General features: G+C 44.2%; 1 protein-coding gene across 1 annotated transcript in view; it reads right to left on the bottom strand.

The window, feature by feature from the left end:
• Positions 1-3455: 3455 nt before the first annotated feature.
• Positions 3456-15671, bottom strand: part of LOC119402100 (uncharacterized) — a 28716-nt gene continuing 16500 nt past the window's right edge. The window contains exons 4-7 of the mRNA XM_037669205.2: positions 13821-13888; positions 11103-11195; positions 10894-10953; positions 3456-3679 (exon numbers count right to left, since the gene is read on the bottom strand). Of these exons, the coding sequence (XP_037525133.2) occupies positions 3492-3679; positions 10894-10953; positions 11103-11195; positions 13821-13888 (409 nt within the window). The 3' untranslated portion in view covers positions 3456-3491. The remainder of the gene's footprint in view (positions 3680-10893; positions 10954-11102; positions 11196-13820; positions 13889-15671) is intronic.

The following is a 15671-nucleotide window of genomic DNA, read 5'->3' as shown; positions in this document are numbered from 1 at the left end:
CGTTTTCCCCTGGGGTCGAGCAACACCTGAATATATCTTGCTGAATCATCGGAATAGAAATGTAAAGCTTATTAGACTGCTCTGAAAGCGAAGCCAACACTGCACCACAGTTGACAACCCCACATGACGCCTGCATCATAGGAGTACATACATAATCTTTATCTCCTTGGTAGAAAATTATATAGCCAGCACTGCAACCGCAATTGACTTTTCACCGTCATGCCTGCTTAGGGCATTTTTCCAAAGCAGTTTCAAGAGCTGGCGTGGCACTAGGGTAGAATACCTGACTGCCACGAGGAATGCTTGGGTTCGACTCCTGCTGGGATCATGATTTTTATTGTTTCATTTGTAGGGTCAACGCTGACGATGTCGGTTTTTCTTAGCGCACTCACATTTCAATTACCAATGCCTGTTCTCGCCGTTCCTGGGAAGATATAAACTGTCAGTCACTTGTGGCGCATACCCGCTTACCGTGGCCCGTGGCATACGGGCATGTGCCACACGTGTCTAGAGCAAAGTGTTTGACGACGTACGCGACAGGATTTCCACGTTACTCATGCCATGACGAGACAGTCATATTCGTCAAATCAACTTACCCTGCCATGCCAATTTTGGTCTACACCAAGTGAAGGAGGCGATCACGGGAGCACCCAGATGTAGGTGGCAAGATAGATAGATAGATAGATAGATAGATAGATAGATAGATAGATAGATAGATAGATAGATAGATAGATAGATAGATAGATACATACGCTGAAAGTGCGAAAGGTTCCCTAAGAAATGCTTTGCATTTAATGACGCGGTCGTTCGTTGTATTTTGTGAGGTTTTTAGAGGTCATTTATTGCAAAACGCTTATATGGCTTATGATTCCAAAAATCTGACGTCCGGTGGCGTCGTGAACACGAAGCGAGAAGTGTGCCGATTTTTTAGGTAGTGCGAGATCGGATGAGGTGCATAAATCATTAAAGAGAGGGGAGGGGCGAGTCGTAATTTATTCTAATAAGGGTATGGCACGTGACGGAAAGCAACAATGCGGGACTCTCTCAGAGAGGGATCCGAATAGAGGTCAAAGCAACCATTACCTAAAGTCCTTTATTAGTGCGGGTGAGGGCGTATGCTTGCCGTCATAAGTGTGAACCGTAGAGCGGCCTAGTCGAAAGGACAACAGTTTCAACGTGGTGATGGTAAACAACACAAGCAAAGGTCAGCCCATGGGGCAACATTTTGAGCACAACAGTGATACTTTGGTTTAAGCAAGACGCCGATCAAGTAACGAAGGGGTGGCTTGAACGTAGCCAAGTCTGCAAGTGCTGGCCTACGTTCCAACGCGAGTTCCTTGACATTAAAGAGACATAGTACTGCGGCCTCTGAGAACTCTCACGCTGTTGAACTTGCCTACAGGTCGGTGTTTTAGATCAAGCCCAACATGTCACCCTCGCTTCAACCAAGTACAACTTATCCATTAAGCTGACGGCTACAGGTGCGCAGTATGTGTAAAGATGGCTGGTACAGCATGACAGCATGGTTTGCTGCCAGTGCCGCTCCGAAATTGCCTTGAATGAGCACGGAAGGAGGCGTTATGCGGTGATACGAGCGCTCCTGCGCGGAAAAAATGTGGAGGAGTCGGGGGCACGAAAGGTATCCTCCAAAAGGTATGAGGATGCACGTTACACTGCACTTTTAGATGCATGCTCATGGAGTGCTGGCAACAGTAAGCAGAAGTTAGTAACGACTTGTGTTAGTACATAATAGTGAGTTAACTCTTACTAGTTAATTAGCAACACTACAGCTCTATATCCGATTGAGGCGAACTTGCACAGGCTACAACCTCAATTTCATAGTTTTACTTTGAGCTGAAGACGGTAACCTCTGCCCAAACTAAATAGAGCATTCATTTTATTCCTTTGGATTAAAAGTTGCAGTCAATGGTTTCACATCACTCCTTTTATCTATGGGAAAAGCTTTTGGAGTTATTACCAGAGGGAGCCAGTTGTTGAAGCTTTTTCTCGCGCGGGGTAGTGCGAACAGAAACCATCATCATCATCATGAATGGCACGCGCTCTCTTCGTCCTCTTCTTCATCTTCTGTTTCGCTGGCAAAAGACGTTCACCCATTTGTCCGGCCGGGGAATGTAATAACTATGATGGGCGAATATGTTAAGTGACTGCAAATTACGTAACATCACGAAACTCATGCTACAAAATGTCCCGTAACATCTAGTCACGTGACGTAAATCACGTCACATTTATTTGAGGAGCTAGATCAGTGTAGCGTCGGCTCACAACTAGTCAGACGACTAAACATCAGTTAACGTGACGCAACAACTAGTCAAGTGACAAAAATCCCCTGACATCACACAGCAGCTATTACGTCACACACGTTCCAGCCATAAAGCCAAGTAGTCACGTAAAATCACGTAACATCCCATAACATCTAGTCACGTGACACGTTCCCGCTAAGACCACGTCACGGCTATACACGTCACATGTTCCCGCCATAAACCACGTAACAGCTAGTTACGTCGCTGAAAACACATAACATTTAGTCACGTCACTAAAATCATGTAACCCCACGTAACAACTAACCGCGTGAGTAAAATCAGATAACATCACGTAACAGCTCGTCACTTGACATGTCCCTCCCAAAACCAAACAGCACGTAGTGACGTGACTAAAATCATGTAACATCACGTAACATCCAGTCACGACTATAATCAGAACACATAATGGCTACTCCCGTGACTTTCTCGACAAGAGCACGTAAGAGCTATATTCTCGTGACTAAAATCACGGGCCTTTAAAATCACGTAACAATTAGTCACATAGCTAAAATCATGTAACATCACGCAACAACTGGTCATGTGACTGAAATCACATCACGTAAAATTTCTCCAAATCAAGAAGGGAGCCGACAGATGGATACACGGAGTGGTATAGGATGTCAACCAGGAGAAAGTGTCTCAGACAGGCTGGCCGACGTTTCGATAGGAGGACCTATCTTTGTCAAAGGCGCCTTGTCATCCTTGGCGTGTTAGTTTTAAAGGGTTAGTGTTGACGTCATGTCCAGCGGTGGCGCGTATCGCTTATGGTAATTGCTGCCTGGAAAGAGAAAACTAGAAAACAGAGGAGTGTAGCCATTGAAATGATGTGGCAAGGGCTACACTCCTCTGATTTCTAGTTTTCACTTCATGCAACCTTCAGTAGAAAGGCGATGGTTCGAAAAGCTCTATCACGTTGATGCGACAACCACGAGGAGCCACTTCTCTCCAAGCACAAATGAGCTGCGCATGGCAGGGTGTTTAGAAGATTCAAACGAATGAGGTGGGTCTGTGGTTTGGCAACCCACCTAGCTGATTCAGGCAAGACGCTCTCGGGTGGAAATAATCTTTACCTTAGGCATGCGCTAATAAGATTTTCATGTTTTTAATGCATCTGGAAATGGATCACACAAGTCGAAAGACCATTCGTTAAAGTGAGATCTGTCGTGATAACTAATTTTCAATTACGCATCCTTTGGAAACATTTCCCATATATTCAGTCACGTTAACGCACACTTTCTTGTTGTCTTCGTCGTAATCATATGATGGGCGATCGCAATAGTCATCGAACTGTAACTTGCAATTTTCACGCTCCTCGGTTGTAGACAAGTCAGTCACCCATAACATGCAAATCGGATGATCTGAAATAGGAGATCAGTCTGCGTTACATGATGGCAGGCAAGAAATTTATTAGCGGGCTTGCCGTTGGGTGGACTTGAAAAGGAGGCAGTACTTTTGGCAAACGTAACCAAAGTAGCCACGGAATTTAATAGTATCGCCAAATTTGTAGCCAACTAGAACAAAAAGCGGTATTATGAGTAGAGTATGTAGTATTGATCAATAAATATTACCATTTTTAATAAGCGAGACCTTAGATACCAGAGCATATTTATTCCGCTGTTGCTCGGTCTTCAAGCAACGGATAAGTTGCCTATCAACGAGCAAATTATAATACATTTATTGCGCGTGCATGTAGTTTATGTAGAAGATAGAGTTCTTGCCATATACAGAGTAATTTTCGAACATTCCAGCCAGCAAAAGAGTAGGAACATTAAACATTCAAATAGTTTTTTCCTTGAAGCTGCAGACCGAATTCGATTAGTGGAGTTTATACAGCACAAGTGCAGCTTCAGATATTGAAAACTCCTTTAAGATGAATATACAAACTTCATTTTGTTCCGTATCCCACTTCTGGTATGTTTACTGAAGAACACGCACTGCCCATCAGAATTACTCGTAGAAATATGCCTGCAGCATGACCATAGATGGCGGGCACATTGAGCAGCGTGCAGGCCACGCGTTCGCCAACATGCACACAACTTCGCAACTCTGCATTTCCAGGCGCACGAAGAGTTGCGTAAGAGTTACTCGATGCTCACCATCGTGCTCGTGAGGGGAGGATACGTGCGTGCATTGGCTAAAACGACAGGGAAACTTAAACACAATGTATTTTATCTTCAAAAATGAAAAAAAAAACATTTCTCCTAATAAGCAAATTCAAAAGTTTCAAAGTAACCAGAAAGTCGCCATGGAGCCAACAGCAAATTTATGTTGCCAAACGGGGTAGGAAAGTAGCCACTTTGGCGTAAAGTAGAGATAACAAATATAAAAAAAACACAATGAAGACTTCATACGATCAAATCTACTAAGGTTTGTAATGGCGTCACTCAAACTTGAGAGGAAGAAGTGATCATAGAGAACAGCTTCAGTTTCAACCTCTGAGTTTTTAAATATTTTGCATTTATTTTGGAATCAACGAGAACTCTGAGGAACGTTGTCCGTTGTAAGTGGGGGACCAAGACCCCACCCAGGAACAGGGCCTGCAAGACCACAACATTGTGCTTCCGATACGAGTCACCGCTTCGACCCAAGCGTGGTCTACATTGATACTTCTTATGGCTCTTCCGCAGAAGATATAGTCACGGGGTCAATATGGCCTCGGACAGAGACTACAGCGTCGTTTATAGTTGCCGCCCGAAGAGGAAAATCAGAAGGACATTGCCTTCCGGTCGACAGGCACCGAAGAAAGGCGAGTATGCTGGCGTACATGATCTCGTATGTGCCGACATCGACGACAGACGTCTTGAACTCTCTGAACAGGCAAAGCACGCCGGAGTTCTTCGAGCTTGCCGCCGATGGCCAAGTTGCAGAAATCCACATAAATGCTCGAAAGAACATACTGTCTGTGGTGGTCACTATGAAGACCATACTGGGCACACTGAAAGCTGATGTTCAGTTGGGAAAGATCACCTTTCGCGCATTCTCGGCGTACAAGAGGGAAACGACAACTGGACTTATCTACGATGTGCAAGAAGAGATCAGAGACTCCAGCCTCGAGAAACTGCTCTCATCGTCGGCTCCCGTCCTTGGTTTTCATCGCTTTGGACGATCCCGATCTGTGAAAGTCGGAGACATTGCCTTCACATGGAAAGGTGGGTGCGTGAACAACTCTGTGCGTCCTTAAGTACCGAGGCCTCTGCAATGTCATAAATGCCCAAAATTGAGGCATGTCAGTGCAGTTTGCAAAAGAGCAACAACCTGCAAACATTGCGGTGGACCTCATGATGGTGATAACTGCAACGCTCCAGCAAAATGTCGAAACTGCTCGGGCGCCCACGACGCAACGTCAAAGGAATGTCCCCGAATGAGGAATGAAATATTGATTTTGAAGATGGTTCAAGACCGTTCTACTCACAGAAAAGCTGCGAGGGCTCTGCGGCTCCATAGACACTCCGACGCAAGCGAACCAGCAGAGCTCATCGCGTGGAAGAATCGACATACAAAGCGGTGCCTTCACCACCTCCTCGCCTGATTTTGCGGCCGAAAGGACGACACAAACGCTTCAGTACCATCACAGTCCACGCAAGTGCAAGGCAACCAGTCATTGGCTCAGAGCATTTCGGAGATTGAGCGGCCTTCGCTACCATCAAGAGCCGCTTGTACGCCATCACCGCATAGTGCTGCTGCACGCAATGAAGGAAACAAAAAGGCGGAAAACGCAAACGTCAAGAGTATGCTGAAGAATTTGTTCGGTTCAAAGCACAACATCCTTGGTGGCCTAAACAACCCCCGCTATGGCTACCGTACAGACACTTGAGGTTCCCGACCCACTTCTAGTTGTTCTTGAATAAGCGAATATGACATTGATGTTCGCAGAACGCATACGCCAGTCGCTTGTTATGCAATAAAATGCTCGAGGTCTTCGTGGCCGACTGTCAGATTACAGACAATGGGTTCATACTTACGTTTTAAAATGCATTAGCTTGACGGTGCAGTTTCTGTTTCTCGGCGCTCATCGGCACCAGGACCTGGCGGAATCACGTATGCTGCACTGCGCCATCTTGCGACAAAAGCATGACATATCCTGTTGTCCCAACACACCTCGTGGGTGCCGGGTAATGCCCCAGCTAATTGGAAATGCCGTTGCCTAATTACGTTGCTTAAATCGGGAAAATATCCTCATGCACTTTCCTCCTACAGGTCAATTGTCTTAGCTAGCTGCGTCGGGAAAGTAATGCGAAGGATGGTACTGTCAAGATTTGAGTGGCTTCTAGATAGCAATAACTCTTTCCCGACATTTATTAACGGCCTTAGAAAAGGCCGATCTGCCATTGCCGGTGTGGACGTCTTGATCGCCAACGCCGAAGAGGAAAGAAACCGACGCAGACTAGTGGCGGCCACCCCCCTAGACATTAGATTGCTACGATAATGTGCTGCTTTACGCGATCCTTGACGCACTGGAAAACTTAGACATCGGCGGACGACTGTGCGCCTGCATCGTCAGTTACCTTAGTGGCCGTACCATATACATGGCGACAAGCGACAGAGAGACCGATCGATATAATTATCACCGCGGTGTTACGCAAGGGTGAGTTCTCAGCGCGATTTTATTCAACGTTTCGATGACTGGACTACCAGCAGAACTTTCCAGCAGCGGAAAGGTCAGCGCACATGCGGATGACATGCCTATGGGCAGCCGGAGTTACTCGTCCGCTATTTCGTGCTCAAATACAACGTGCAGTGACGATCACAGCCAAATATCTACGACGTCAGGGGTGCACTCTTCCAATCGACAAATGGGCAGTGATTACACTCACGCACAAACATATGTCAAGATACCCCATATTTATGAAAGGAATATCGATACCACCTGTAATGCACCACAAGTTCTTGGCGTAATCAAGACATTGTAATACTTGGTGTAATCGTGGTAAAAACACGTCGCAGCGCTTAAATGAAAATTGAAGAGCTCTGTTCTAGTTATACAGACTGGTGCAGGAGCAAGATGGGGCCCGTCAGAATCGTCCCTTCTTCAATTGTACAATGTTCTATTCGTTGGATACACACGTCAAACCATGCCCGTGCTATCAAACATGATACCTAGCTGTATGAAAACGCTAGAGAGCAAAAATCCCAAGGAAAGCGAACGTGCTTGGCATACCACGCTGCACGTCAACGAAGTGAACTATCGGGGAAGCTCGGCCTTGTTCCATCAGCGTATGCATGGTCTGCGAGCCACTTCGATTGCATCTTCGCTTCTTGACCCAAAATATGCAGCCTGCTCTGTCAGTACTCTCCGCCACATAACCATACTGCAGTTCTTCAAAAGCAATACCACGGCATGCAAATGTTATACCATAAAGGTTTTCTTCACCGAGTGATTCTGGAATACCCCCGTGGGTCCTGACTAAACCATCTGTTGTTGTTACGATTCGTGGGATTACGAAGAAATCCCTCGTTTCATCAACTGGCATCAAACAAATGACCGTACATCACATTTTCACAACCTACGGCGGTACTGTGCACGTGTACACAAATGAATCTGCCACGCTGTATACCTGCGCTTGCAGCATTTGTCATCCCACAAATGGGTAGCGCTCGACGGTTCTGCCGTAGAGCTCGCAGCTGTCTGGAGGTAATTAAGACTCTTTTTGGAGAGCAACATCATGCATGGACGATATTCTGCGATGCCAAACGAGCTGTGAAAACCGTTAATTGCGCCATGAGACAAGGTCGGTATAATATTTTAGCTAAGCAAATCGCACAGCTTCCACGCGTTCATTCAACAAAATGCCACCTTGTCACCTTTCAGTGGATTCCTGCGAATGGCGGAGTGATAGGAAATGAGGAAGACGCTGAGCCCAAAAGCGCCTTAAACAGTGCCTCTGATGTGCGCATTGCGTTTTCACGACCAGACATGAACGCCTTGCCTGGCTGAGTAACGCGCAGCTTCACACTGGACCACTGGACAAAACCGGAACGACGCCACCGTCGATTGCACAAATGGGACCCGGAAATTAGGTTTTGCATGCCTCCTAAATTAATGCAACACATCGCAAGTGGGATTCACCGGATTCGTCTTGGTGTGGCGTTCACAAGACGTTACGCACATATCATCGGCTGCAGTGACACCGGTACCAATTGTGATAACTGTCTAGTGCCAGAAACACTCGAGCACATATTTCGTAGCTGCCCGGCATATGCAACCGAACGAGAGAAGGTGATTTCCTGTACTGAAGGACGCATAACAGGCCAAAGGCAGATGAGGCGGGCTCTTGGACTGAGACCAACAGTGCAACTGTGGTCGTAAGATCGGTCGTAAACTTGCTGCAAGCAAGTGGATTTGATAAACGGTTACAGCGTTTTGTCAACTTCGCGGGGCTCTATGTACTCACCTCTGTAACTCACCATCATCGTTCATTATTCCTTTTCTTCCCATTTCATATCTTCAGGTGTAGAGTGGCAGGCTAGAGCATACTAACGCTCAGGCCAACCTCTCTGCATTTCTGTAAATAAACCTCTCTCTCTTTGATGCACCTAAATATTTTTACAGGAATCTGTCACGAATATTTCCCATAAGCTTTGCATGAAAAATACTTCCTCCACAAAAAATTTCTCATCGCCTCAACATATATTGGAACGGTTTCTTTGCGTTTATATTTTCCGCTTACTTTACTCTGTTGTCTGAAATATTGTTATTTTGTTGTACTGTTTGAACAACTGGTACAAATGAAGGTATGCAGTCTTTTGTGAAAAATTGCGGGCAGTTTGCACAAAGTCGTGCAGTGCTTGGCACAGCGAAGTACGATCCCGTCGCCACTCGTACTACCCGTCGACCAACCCGTCTAGCTTCGAGATGCATGTCTTCCTCCTCGGGAGTACGTAGCCAGGCATTGCACTATAGAGCGGAGGTTGCTCGCGATGTCTGTTGGTGAGCGGGGCTTAATTACTGCGCATACGTGGATTGGCCAGGTGGTGGGGCATCTCGCGGCTAGACGACGCAATCCTTGTTTCGTCTTTCTTTCTATCTTTTTACAGCGAGAGCTGTTATGAGATTACAACAACGGCCGTTTTTGGAGCCGTAGTTGTCCGCCGCCGCCGCCGGTATCCGTAAACCCTATCGCTCGAAATGGGAACAAAAACAAAAAAAGAAAAATATCCGGGATGGAAGGAGGTTCGAACCTGGGCCCTCTGCGTGGGTGCCCAGTGTTCTACCTCCGAGCCAAGCCGGTACTTGAAAATGCTTTGCTAATTGACCCTTTACAGGCTTGATGTCGGGAAGGAACCACATTAACATAGGTAATGTAGTGTGGTAGAAGAGTAAAATAACAACCAGGAGTCACACAACGCGAATTCTGTAACCAGGCGTGACACATATCGAATCGCGCAACGATAGCGTTATTGAATTCTTCCAATAATGTCTTAGAGGTATTTAGCGGGTACCACGGTTCTCTGCAGAATGACGAAAAATTGCATAATGGCTGCTTCCCTTCTTCACAAAAATTGTGATTTATGGCGTAGTGGGTTCCTCGCAGTGCACTTCTATTGGTTGCCAAGGAAGCCCATAAGGCTCCCATGATCAATTTCCTCAAGGTCTCAATAAAGTTAATTCCCTTTCTCTTAACTTTTCTCTCTTTAACGTATGTTATAAAGCGTGGTGGGAGAGTTCAATAACGACCGGGCGTCACACAACGCAAATTACGTAACTAGTGGGTCTTTTAAAGCTTCCAATCCATTACGAAGGGCTCAGCCATACTTCTGCATCCTTATCAACGGTCACCCCAACAAAGTGCACATGATGCCTTACAGATGGTACCTCGCTTCTCCGCAGAATGACGAATAATATCGTGGTGGGTGCTTCCCAACTTCACAAAAATTATGATTTGTGACGTAGTAGGTACGTTGCTAGTGTACTTGTATTAATAGCCACAAGAGAGTTTATAATGGGGTCTAGAAATGCCGCTCTTTCAGCTTTCGCTGTGACTGTACTGCGCTAGTTGAGCAGGCCTGGCGTTTTTGTCTCTCTCTCTACTTCTTTCTCTTTTTTCGTGGATGTTTCCTCCGTATCCCTTTCTTTTTCTTCCTGCATTTCTTTCTCTCTTTTTCTCTCTGTCATTTTTTCTGTGCTACGCTTTATTCTCTCCCCTCTTTCTTTTCCTCCTCGCCAGCACAGCTCTCTCATGTATTGTAGTAATATCTATTCTAGTATTAATAGCAGACTTTACTTTTGTCCGAGGGGGAGTTCAGGAAGGAGGGGCGTAATTGTAGCATAGCTTTATTTCTTACGCTTTTGGTTTTATGGGACTGTTATGCAATCATGCGTATTTCTTGCATATGTTTATAATATGCGGCCGCTTGAGCAAAATTTGTTCTTTAAGAACAGAGCATTGGTTTTTTTTTTTGGTGTCACGTCACTTTCGTTCGAGCATTAACAGACTCTTATGTTATAACTATGGCTATAGTTGCTCAAGCGCGTACCCCAGAAAGGCAGGTTTCTGTCGTCTTGAAATACACTATTTAAGTTCATCAACACTGTGCCACCACGTAATACTTCCACAAAAATGAAAATGCTTACCGTTTCGATTCCACACAGTGCCATTGGACTGTTCTCTGATTCTGGCAGTTTTCTTACTTTCTGTGAAAAGAAATAAAAATTATGCAATTACGCGTGGCATTTGTATTTTTACTTCAACAAGCTCCCTATTTATTCACGTAAGGAAACACAACATAGCATCCCGAAATCGCCGTATTAATTGCGATATACATAAAAATGCAGAAACTAACCAGTGGCATTGCCCTCGTCAAGCAATATCATGCATGACTTATCTGCATAAAGTATGGAGTATTTTTTCTCTACGCCAAAAGGGAGGGACTCCCCTGCAACGAAACATAGTTAAAGCCTTCAGCTGCAAATAGAACAAATGTACACACATATTATCCAGAACAGATCGCTTTCGTTATTATGTATTAAAATACAAACTTAAATTTTGCAGAATCACTTTCCAAGAGAATAATGTGCGGTGCGCATTCGTTCACAGACACGGTGCATAGAATTAGAACCCTTAGCAATACGTGTACGTCAAGGAAGCACTAATCGCGCATGGGTCGCGGGAAAAGCTTGCCATCTAGGTAGGAGGTGAGACGCTTGCACGACTGCGGCATATCTCAAGATGCTTTGTATGCGTATAGTGGCCGATACGCTCAAAGTGATCCGGTTTACCAGGAAAACAGGCAACATACGTTATACGTTATTACGATTGTAATTAGATACTCTCGGCTGGTTTTTGCCGTCGGCGTCGGTGTCACCGTTATATCCTGTATATATATATATATATATATATATATATATATATATATATATATATATATATACCACCAAGAAAACTATTTCAGAAAAATATTTTCCGAAGCGCGCACACGAACCTGCGTCCCGGCGCTCCGCAGCGCGCGCCGTTCGACGGCTCGGCCAGGCAGCGTACTACGTCCTTCAGTGTACTAACGGCGAGCTATTTATATACACCACTCACGGCGCACGCAAAGCTCGGGGTTACTACAGCGTGTTCTCTGCATTACCAGTGAGACCGCGCGAAGGCCGCGCTTTAAAGGTGGTCGCCCCGCTCGTTGCGATGAGCGCGCTCCTCTATACATTGCTCGAGAGGGCCTGGTCGGCAGCGCGCCAATTTCGTGATGTGGGCAGTTTGTACTTCTTGTGCTTTCACCGAAAAGTTTGCCTTGAAGTTACAGAGTGCGCGAACGTCACTTCGCTCGATGCAGTGGCCGCGTTTCCGAAAGGAGCGTGCTGCTCGAACACAAAGAACAACTGCGACAGTTGTTAGTTCGCGCTCGTCCTGTGTATACCTGTGCGTTCGTTTCGTGCGTCCTTCTTTGCGTTTGAGCAGCGCGCCTTAAGTGTCAAGCTGTGAACGTTGTTAGTCCGTGCTCATCCTGTGTGTGTTCTTCTCGCGCGTCCTTTGTGCTTGAGCAGTGCGCTGCATGTTTCCAAGTGCTTGCCGTTCTTCGCGTGAGATTCAAGTGTTTTTCTAGCGGATTCATTGCATCGCCCTTGCGGTGAAGCTGTGACTTCTCATGCTCGGTGAACATCACAGATTTGCCATAAGCACCGAATATTAGGTGTATTAGGATCTTTCAATGAACAGCCTACACTGCACTAAATATATTGCCGAAACAACAAAGACAGCCTGGAGTCCTTGTCTGTCCAAAAAAACAGGCCAGAAAAAGTCCATTTCTTTCATCTCCAAGCGTGTGCATGCCCCCGCGGATTGCTGATACGATGGCATATGACAATATCTTAATTGTAATTCATTCCATTCTTACTGGTAGTGTCAATGTGTTCTAGGGTACATAGCTGCTTTTAGTGCCGAGGAAGCGCTTGCATGATTCGTCTGAATTTTTATCAAGAATTATTCTATTTTGTTTAGATGTAAAACACTGGCGCACGTTCATTAAAAAAAAATCCGGCATCTCGTTCCACTTGACTGAAAGGTCAGCTGTATTATTCGATGATACATTCTCGACTATATTACTGCCTACTATACTAATCTGTTAATTTTAAGGGCTCGTTTTTCTTTGCTATACACAATATTAATGAGCACTAGAGACAATAATGCTAAGGAGAGTATAGGGGATAATATTAGTAGTAAATGTAAGGTAAATGTGAAGAAAGAAGAGTGGACGAAAAGATAACTTGCCCTGGGCAGGGACCGAACCTGCGACCTACTAATCTGAGGCACTACAAGTAAAACAAACTTATGTAGGCTGACAGTCCTTCAAAAGCAAGCTGTCCGACACATAGAAAACCTTGGATGGCTTAACCACACAGCACCATTCTTCTCAAAATATGTGAGATTAAAAGTCGGCAGCTTTAAAACCTCGGACTTCCTACACATACAGAGAGAAATACGAAAAAATAAATCAACTCTTCTTCACACATGTTCCTAACTACACGCGAGCAATATCATCTAAGATATAGCCACTTTGAACTTCCGCTTTGTAAAACCAAATACGGAACTAATCAACTTAAATACCCGATACCTACTTTCTAAATCAACATACACAAGTTCTAAAAATATGAATGAATCCAGGACAACATCTGTGTTTAAGCGTGTCGTTAAGTCATATTTGTTGTTCTATGTGCCTTTATAGCATGAGCAAGCCCTCAAGCACCATGTGGTTTACGACCTTCGTATCAAAAAGAAAAATAATTTGTGATTACATTGTTTTATGTGACGTCAACTGTTGCTTATAGTACTATGCCATGTTTTCTCTCATATTGCTTTCACTTTTTATTGTATAATTTCTTGATATGTTCAAAACCATGTTAAAGAGTGCTTGGGTGGTATGGCCATTGTCAGGCAGTTAATCTGCCTTTATCCATACCATTCCTTGACATCTAACATGTTGAAAATAAGAAAATACTTAAAAAATAAAATAATAGACTCAGATAATGCCTACGAGACACAAGATGTACTTATGCGTACTCACCTGGGGGGTTTATAATCAGAAAAATATCCCCATGTTCTTCCTTGAGATCAAAGTACAGCCCATACACGCTAAAAATCAGGTGCAAATATCACTGTGAGTATTTTTTTTCTAAATCTGAACCACAAAATGACCATAACTCACATGTAATACTAGTTGCAAATACATGGTCGCTATATGGAAGGCTTCAATATGAGCACATAGGAATGAATACGGAAGTTCGGAGTAGTATAATCCATAATTCCTATACTATGGTCCATAGGAACAAAAAGGCAACTTCGAACTAGTGATGTCAAGCCTGAAGGAAGCGCGGAGCTGGCGGCTTTCTTTGTCTCTCTTAGGCTTTTTCTTTGACTGCGATAGCAATTATATGGGCAGAAATGGCCGGTTTTTGCCGTCGCCGATGCCAACATGTCCCTTATATGTATACCTATATTGTGATGTAGCAATCAACATGCCTTTAGTATGCGAACGGATCTCATCGGAGGCACAGAACAATCACAAGATATGTCCGCACAAGCGAAAATGATAAAACACCATGCGATGATGTTAATGTTTGGATGATGAGATGCGTAATAAATGTTCAATATATATACGTCATCGCATCATGAGGTAATGCTGATAAGTATTACCCCATGATAAGATTACGTAGCTGACATGAGAATGCAGAAAAGTGAAGTAAACAGAGAAATGTGGGCGATGAGAACAAAATATGTGCGAGCATTAAGCAATACATGACTACGCAATCTTCCTTTTCTTATGTGAGCAGTACGGCTGGCAACTTTAAGTTGAGCATTGATGTGATTGCAATGGCATGATGCACTATCACTGATACTAATGAAATACGAGTCGTAAGTTTTTCTTAAGTAACATATAGACACCCAACGTAGCAATGCTAGAAACAGCCATTTTGAATGCATTACCATGTATGATCATGTTGGATGCTATTACATTTACTCATGTATAAGCGCTCTTGCAATTTATTTATATATATATACACATGGCCGGTTTTGCTGTCGCCGACGCCGTTCCCAACACGTCCCTTATATGTATACATATATTGTGATGTAGCAGTCGAAACGCCGGTAGTATGCCTTAAAGACATATATATATATATATATATATATATATATATATATATATATATATATATATATATATATATTGAATGAACTTGCAGGTAGCACGTTTTGAAAAGGAAAAAAATGCCTTTACTAACGTTTCGGCCGTGGCACGGCCTTCGTCAGAGTAAGTAGGTCTGTTACAATGCAGCCGCTTTTATGGGCTCACGTGTTGAACTATCGGTACAGCATCAAGGAAAGTCGAAAAAAATAATAATGATAAACAACTGGTAATCTGTCAAAAAGATTGTGTTAACATGACTGACATGCGATGGGTACATGAACATACAAGTTTCAAATTTTCCTTGTGCATCACACGTGGGACACAGTGTGGTCAGCAGGACATGTAAAAAGAGCTCTGAAGCAAAGAAACCAGAAATGACTAATACATACATACTTTAAAACATTTTACTAATCTAAGAAGCCGTTTTGTTAGAGTGCGAGACAGGTGAGCTTACCTACGTTTTCATTGATGCCTGAACGAATGGTGTTAAATTTGTGGATTAAGAAGGATTCCCTCACTTCCCTATCGTGATTTGTCTTGAAACCGGACTGAATAATGGTGGCCCTAATTTTGTCGAAACCGTGGCCAGGCGTACTGACGTGCTTCGACAGTGGTAGATTGGGGAGGCTTACGGCGTGTGCACGATGATTATTAAAGCGAATTCTGAAGCTTGTCTCTGTTTGACCTATGTATTGAGCTTTACATGTTGAACACTCGAGAAGATAGACA

This window comes from Rhipicephalus sanguineus, chromosome 8 (genome assembly GCF_013339695.2).
Source record: "Rhipicephalus sanguineus isolate Rsan-2018 chromosome 8, BIME_Rsan_1.4, whole genome shotgun sequence".
Classification (NCBI taxonomy): domain Eukaryota; kingdom Metazoa; phylum Arthropoda; class Arachnida; order Ixodida; family Ixodidae; genus Rhipicephalus; species Rhipicephalus sanguineus.
The sequence above is the reverse complement of the archived record's forward strand: the minus strand, read 5'-3'. Positions and strand labels throughout refer to the sequence as shown.